This window comes from Alexandromys fortis, unplaced genomic scaffold (genome assembly GCF_014885135.2).
Source record: "Alexandromys fortis isolate MF-2015 unplaced genomic scaffold, M_Fortis_MF-2015_v1.1 scaffold_262, whole genome shotgun sequence".
NCBI classification, from domain to species: Eukaryota; Metazoa; Chordata; class Mammalia; order Rodentia; family Cricetidae; genus Alexandromys; species Alexandromys fortis.
In genome coordinates, this window is record NW_026068147.1 from 1,248,485 (window position 1) to 1,255,551 (window position 7,067).

General features: G+C 53.1%; 1 protein-coding gene across 1 annotated transcript; it reads right to left on the reverse strand.

The window, feature by feature from the left end:
• Window positions 1–361: 361 nt before the first annotated feature.
• On the reverse strand, window positions 362–6,915 carry Lypd5 (LY6/PLAUR domain containing 5). The gene is made up of 5 exons (XM_050127126.1): window positions 6,494–6,915; window positions 3,723–3,851; window positions 2,742–2,918; window positions 2,239–2,385; window positions 362–1,877 (listed from the first exon to the last, which is right to left on the reverse strand). Exons 1-5 carry the CDS (start codon window positions 6,549–6,551, stop codon window positions 1,618–1,620), a joined length of 771 nt encoding a protein of 256 aa, XP_049983083.1. The 5' UTR covers window positions 6,552–6,915; the 3' UTR covers window positions 362–1,617.
• Between the last annotated feature and the right edge of the window lie 152 nt (window positions 6,916–7,067).

Consider the following 7,067-nt stretch of genomic DNA (forward strand, 5'->3'; position numbering starts at 1 on the left):
GATCCACCTGCTGCTGCTTCCCAAGTGCTGGGGTTAAAGGCGTGTGCCACCACTGCCCAGTTTATCTTTAAAATTTGAGACAGGGTCCCACTAAATTACTCATGCTGGCCTTGAATTCAAGATCCCCAGCGACTGGGGCTATGGGTTCCTGGCACCTCGTCTGACTCAACCCTGCCATTTAATGCGTCGCTTAAAATGCAACAGTTGACATGAGAAGGCAGGACTTGAACTCGCCCCTCTGCTCAGTTACTTGTCCCTAAATAGACAATTTTAAGAAAGGGGTGGGCTTGGTTGTTCCCTCTGCATCCCCCTCTGGCCCTTTCCCCAAAAGAAAAATTCTTCATTTTTTAAAAACCTTTTATTGCAAATAATATACATGTGGGAAGAGGAGAAGAGACAGGTGTGAAGGCGTGACTCTGTCATCCTGGCGTCTGGCAGGTCCAGGTGGGAGGATCAGGAATTCAGGGTCATTCTAGGCTACACAATGAGTTTGGGACCAGCCTGGGCTACATGAGCCCTTTTCCCAAAACAACAGCAGGAGGTTCAGTGAAAAGAGCAAAGCAGAACCAGTGAGTCCTCAGAGCCTGTACCTCAATGTCTAGACCTCCAGACACCTCATGTTCCTCTTCTGCTCACTTGTCCCCAAAGATAACCACTCTTCTGGCTTCTGATTGAGCACACTGTTATTTTCTTAACCAACGTCCATACTTTGTTTTGAATGGAGTCACATGACCTGTTCTTTCGTGTGTCTTTCCTGTTTTGCTCAACGCAATCTTTGTGAGATTCTTCCAAGGCCACTGCAGGTAACTGTCCACCGTCATTTCCATTGCTGGGCAGCCAGCCTTCCTTTCAGTGAGAGGTCATGGCCTTCTCATTCCTCATTTGGCTGTTGGTATTTATTTGTGTGGTTTGCAGTTTGTGGCCATGTGGACTAGTTTCTGTTGGGGTGGTGGACCCGAGAGTGGGACTGCTGGATTATAGTAAGGGTGTCAATTCTGTTTCAGAGATACTGAAAAGTAGGGTTTGTGTCTCTCTACCTCCCTCCCTTCCCCCTTTTCTCTTTCTTTCTTTTGAAACAGGGTCTCACTATGTAGTCTTGGCTGTCCTGGAACTCACTAGGTAGACAAGGTTGACCTCAAACTCAAAGATCCACCTGCATCTGCCTCCGAGTGCTGGGATTAAAGATGTGTGCCCACCACCGCCTGCCAGGGTCTCACAGTGTAGATCAAGGCTGGACCTAAACTTGTAGTGTAGTCCAGCTTGGCCTTAAAGCAGTGATCCTCCTGCCTCAGTCTCTTGGGTGCTGGGATTACCACCACCCTTGTGAGAAATGTGTTTTTAAGGTGAGTGGCATGGTTTGGCTGTGAGGTGTCACAAAAGAACCATGCATTGAAGCCAGGTTAGATTTTGAGGGGCCTCACTCAGTGCTCTGATTAGCTCCCAGATAAATGGGACTTCAGGAGGTGGGGGCAGTGGCAGTAAGGAAGGATAGATAGAGGGAGGGAAGTCTGTGACTGGAGAGGGGGAGGAGTGAGGTTCTTTTTTTGATGTCATTTTTAAGGGAACCCACACTTGGGGCTGGAGTGGTGAGAAGCAAAGCGATTCTGAAGGCGCTTTCTATGCGGGGAGCCTAAGGGACCCCCCCAGAGCGATGGCCAGTAGTGGAGCAACAAACAGCAAGATCAGGATTCTGGGAGCCTGGGGAGGGGCTGGGGACGCAACGCCGGGGACGGTCTGTGTCACCGAGTCCCCGTTGCAGAGGTGACCCTCGCAGCAGTAGCCCTGCAGGTCGATGGATGTCCAGGGGCTGGTGGTGCCCATGGTGGTGCAGGAAGGCCGGTGGCAGGTTCGGATGTACACGGGCACTGAGAAGTTGCCTGGATGGACAGGGAGAAGGGGTCAGGCCACCGGAGGGTCTCCCGTGAGCTCTGCCTTAGCAGGCAGGGTCAGGCCTGCGTCTTGTTAGGTCTTTCTGTAGACCAGAGCCATATCTCTCAGAGTGCAGACAAGCCTCCTCCCTCAGACCAGAGCCATGTCTCCTTCACAGCACAACAGACCTCCTACCTCAGTCTATAGACCTTTTCCTTAGACCAGAGCCGTGCCTCCTTCAGACAAGAGCAATACCTCCTCCCTCAGACCAAGGCCACAGAGAACTATGCCTCTCTGGTGTCTCTGCCTTCAGGTCTTCAGTGCCCCCACATCTCTATCCTAGGCCATCCCACCGTTCCAGCCCCTCACCAATGTTCATCCGGCCATTGCCCTGGAAACAGACGCTCTGGTCCTGGTGGCACTGGACCCGTCGGGACCTCTCAGGGGAACAGTCTTCGGGGCGGGTCCCCAAGCAGGCATAGCACTCGGTGCCACTGAGCGTCGGTGGGTCAGGTGCTTGTAGAAAACAGTAGATACGTTAGACCTGTAGTTAGATAGGTCGCTCCGGGCTGCAGTGATGGCTGCTTGCTGGATCTGCTCATGCCAAAGTGGAACCTGGCATCCCATTACCTTAGCAGCACTCAACGGAGGCCTCTCGCCACTCGAGTCCGCCCCCACCTCTTCAGCCCCAACCCCACCTCTCTAGCCCCGCCCCGCCCTCTCTCCCGCCCCACCTCCGGCCTCTCCAGTCCTGTCCCCATCTCTCCCACCCACCCCACCCACACATCTCCAGTCCCGCCCCGTCCCTCCAGCCCGGTCCTGTCTCCTTAGTCTCGCCTTGCCCCCTCCAACCCCCCACCCCTTCCGCACACCTTGACTCAGGTTGGGGAGGGTGTCGTGATTCTTGAGATGGGTGTTGCAGAAGTCCGTTGCGCAGCCACGGACCACGGCGTAGTCGGGCGGCAGCGCGTCCTGGTTGGACTGCATGGGGCCAGTGGTGGGGCCGGTCCAGCATCCTTTCCGGACGATTGTCACCAGGGAGCGGTACCCTAGGGCGAGCATCAGGCCTGGAGTGAATTCTCCCTCCTGCTTGTCTCCTTCTCTTAGTTTTGCCTCCTCCCTCCTTCCATTCTGCCTTCTGCTATCTTGTTTTACTTTTCTTTCTGCCCAGTGTCCATTTCATGTTTCCATCATCTCTGTCCTTCTTCATTTCATGTTCCTTATTTACCCTCTCCCTTTCTTCCCCCTCTCTCTTCTCCCCTCCCCTCCTTCTTCCCTCAGCTCTCTCAGTCTCTCTGTTGTTTTTTAAAGATTTTTATTAATTTTAGTTTATAAGTAGCACAATGCAGTGCTCACAGAGGCCAGAAGAGGGCGTTAGATCACCTGGAACTAGAGTTACAGTGGGTGTGAGCCACATCTAAGTGCTAGGAACCAAGCCTGGATCACCTAGAGGAGCCGCCAGTGCTCTTAGCCACCGAGTTGTCTTACCAGCCCTGTTTGGTTTCTTTGTTTTTCTGAGACAGGGTTTCAGATAGCCCCTGGATGGTCTAAGGTTTGCTACTAGCCAAGGATGACTTTGAACTTATGATCCTCCTGCCTCTGCCTTCCAAGGATTGCAAGTGTTTGGATTTGAGCCACCATGCCAATTTCTCTCTTTCCCTTTGATCAGGTCTTGCCATGTAGCCCAGGCTGGCCACAAAAACACAGTGCTCCTGCATCTACCTCCTGAGTGCCATGATCTCAGGCATGGACCACCATGCCCAGCCATCATTTTCTCACCCTCCATCCCTTCTCCTCCATTTTCTCTTCCTCTCTCTTCTCCCTCCCCTCTTTTGCTGCCCTCAGGTCCTCACCAGTATCCAGCAACAACATCGCCTCAGAGCACCCCTGAGGACAGGAGACACTGGGGAATGTCATGGCACTGAGGTCGAAGGGTCCGAAGTAGGTGTGCTCGAAGCTGTAGCACTGTAGGGCCTGGGAGCCTAAGAAAGGGATGGGGAGTGTTAGCAGATGGGGGGAACCTGTTGCAGGACCGAGGGCTCCAGATACACACCAGCTGCTGTGTCTCATGTCACCACGAGAAAGTAGTGTCATCACCAAGTGCCACCATGGTCCTCAAAGACCTCAGCCATTTGCATAAGGGGCGGAGGCGATTTCCTCCTGCTCTGCTCATCTCCCAACAGACGCCCCCAGCCCCCAAATCGTGTAGGTAGGAAGAGTGCAATCTCACATAGACACAGCCAGCAACACAAGTGAACTCTGGCCTAAGTGCTGACACGGGTCTGTGCAAGCCTCCTATTTAATAATGTGTGCAGAACAGCCTGGTTGCAGCCCATGTCCCCCAAGATCCCACAAGGATAGATACGACACCCTTAGACCCAACAAAGCCACTTAGAGGGGGAGCCACTCACTCACAGGCTCTGATGTCTGCATATTTCGCATGCGTTATAATGATAGAGGACTAGAGGACCAGAAGCTGAGAGAGGGGCCGCCAAGAAGGCTCGGCGGGTGAAAGTGCTTGCCGCCAAACCTGACCATCTGAGTTCCATCCCCAGGACCCACGTGACAGAAGGAGAGCATCCAGTGCAACTCCCACAAGTTGTCTTCTGCCCCCTGCCCACAAAGCTGGCATTTTTTTTAAAAAAGAAGGCTGAACATCGTGGGAGAGAAAGACCACAAGCACAAAAAAAGAGCACAAATATGTAGTTAGAAATGACACCATCTGCCAGGCGGTGGAGGCACAGGCCTTTAACCCCAGCATTCAGGAAGCTGAAGCAGGTGAATCTCTGAGTCTGAGACTCAGAGATTCCAGGATAGCCAGGGCTACACAGAGAAACAAACAGAAAGAAAGGAAGGAAGGGAGGGAGGGAAGAAGGGAGGGAGGGAGGGAGGGAGGGAGGGAGGGAGGAAGGAAGGAAGGAAGGAAGGAAGGAAGAAAGGAAGGAAGGACATCATTTGCTGGGAATCTGGCAGGTGGGGGTGTAAAGCTTGTCCTCAAGTGTGAGCGCCAGGGTTAGACCCCAGGTGTGGCAGTCCACCATCACCCTCGTGTGAGGGAGCAGAGAGGCGGTCCCCAGAACGAGCGAGCCAGCTGGACTCAATCAGAGGGGGTTCTGGGCTCATGACTTGGCAGAGAGTGATGGAGGAAGATGCCGGGAGCCAACCTCAGACCTCCACACACGTGCGCGCACATACTATACACATACACATTACAAAAAGAGTAAGGAAAAGAAATGACCCATCAAAGTGGTTTAAAATCATATATAGACACAGGATATTTAGAAACATGCAAACAAATACACAGAGAGTAACACATCCTAATATCCAAATACACACAGATATGGATATGTAAGCCACGGAAATAGCATAGGGACAGTGAACATGTGGGTGCAAAATTACATACCCATCTTTTTTCTTTTTCTTTTTTTTTTTCAAAGAAAGTGAAGGAGAAGAACTGGCCGTCAAAGAATTTTTGTTGTTGTTGTTGTTTTGAGACAATCTCATGTAGGCTGGCCCAGAACTCACAATTCAGTTGAGGCTGGCCAAACACTGGGATTACAGCCCTGCTACACCATGTGAAACATTTGAAATCTTAAAATTATTGCTGAGCATGGTGGCGCATGCCTTTAATCCTAGCACTCAGGAGGCAGAGACAGGTGGATTTCTATAAGTTTGAGGTCAGCCTGGTCTACATTGAGACAGTGAGAATCTGTCTCAAAATTTTTATATTGCATTTTGTTTACAGTGTTGTGGAGGGGAGCATGAGTTACCCCACCCCGTGCATGTGTGGAGGTCAGAGGACGAGTTTTAAGAGTCAATTCTCTTTTTACACTCTGGGTTCGAGGGACCAAACGCAATTGTCAGACTTGGTGGAAAGCACCTTTACCTACTGAGCCATTTTGCCAGCCACACAGTGCAATCACCTGCACACACACACACACACACACACACACACACACACACACACACTGCTACTCAGATGCTGAAATCTGGTACAGAGAAGCACAAGCAGGTGCTAACACAGCGACACATCAGAACCAAACTGTGTCCATGGTGAGCAAATGCACACAAATTAAGACTCACGCGAGGTTTGCTCAGTATCTAATTCTCCCCTCATGACCCACCCCTGCTCAAGTGAGTACGTCCCTATAGGAGAAGAGGGTCCAAAAAAGAGCTAAGGTCCTTGCCAGCTCCAGGGAGAGCCCGGATTGCTCCGCAGAAATTCCCTCAGTGCGAGGGTGGCAGGGAGAAGAAGGAAGACCCGTGTCAGGGGAGACGACAATGTGAGGGTGCAGAGGGGTGAGAAGGGGTGCACACATGGCCTCCACCATCCTGAGATTCGTGAGAATAAGCCTCTAGCCCTCCTTTCCCAGTCCCAGAGGTCCAAGTCCCAGCCCTCCTCCCTCAGACCCAGGGGTTCAGGCCCAGCCCTCCTCCCTCCTCCCTCAGACCCAGGGGTCCAAGTCCCAGCCCTCCTCCCTCCTCCTCAGACCCAGGGGTTCAGGTCCCAGCCTCCTCCCTCAGACCCAGGGGTCCAAGTCCCAGCCCTCCTCCCTCAGACCCAGGGAGAGTCCGAGTCCTGGCTCAGACCCTTCTTCCCACTGGACTCAGCGCAGGTGGGTACCTGTCAGGTAGAGCCCAATTCCGAGGAGGCCGAGCAGGAAGGTCCTGGGGATCTCCATGGCAGCCTGCGGTGCTGAGATACGACACCGAGGACAGCTCCTGCCACTCTGACCTGCTGTCGGGCTGGTTTTCCCTGCTGATCCCCAGGCATCCCGGCTACCAGCCTGGCCAGGATTCCAGATTCCTCCACCCCGCCCTTCCGCCCTGCTTCACGTGGGCTGCCTCCTTCTAGGTAATCATGATGGGGCTGCTGGAATAAGGGGTGGGGACTCGGGCTCCTGGGTGCTGAGGAAGATATTAGGGGACTGGAGCCTTGATTTTGGGGGGATGTGTATTTTGCCAGTCTGTTTGTATCCTCTCTGCGTTCTGCGCTGGTCTGCAGTTGGTCCCTGGATTCCTGCTCTTTCCCCACTCCTCCACTCTACCCCTCAACACCCACACAGACACAGGCTTGGAACGCCAGGATCGAATCTCCAGGCCAGACACCCAGCCATCCTCTCTCCCCCGAGGCTTCTCTGACCCTAACTCCTGACAGTGCCAGCATCCTCTCTCCCCCGAGGCTTCTCTGACCCTAA

What these genes read in the sequence shown, in the direction of transcription:
- Lypd5 (XM_050127126.1), bottom strand. Translation starts at nt 6,551, where the DNA reads ATGGAGATCCCCAGGACCTTCCTGCTCGGCCTCCTCGGAATTGGGCTC. An exon ending in AATTGGGCTCTACCTGACAG is followed by an intron (nt 3,852 to 6,493) that starts GTACCCACCTGC and finishes TCCCTTTCTTAG; the next exon opens with GCTCCCAGGCCCTACAGTGC. An exon ending in CCTCCCCAACCTGAGTCAAG is followed by an intron (nt 2,386 to 2,741) that starts GTGTGCGGAAGG and finishes GTTTTCTACAAG; the next exon opens with CACCTGACCCACCGACGCTC.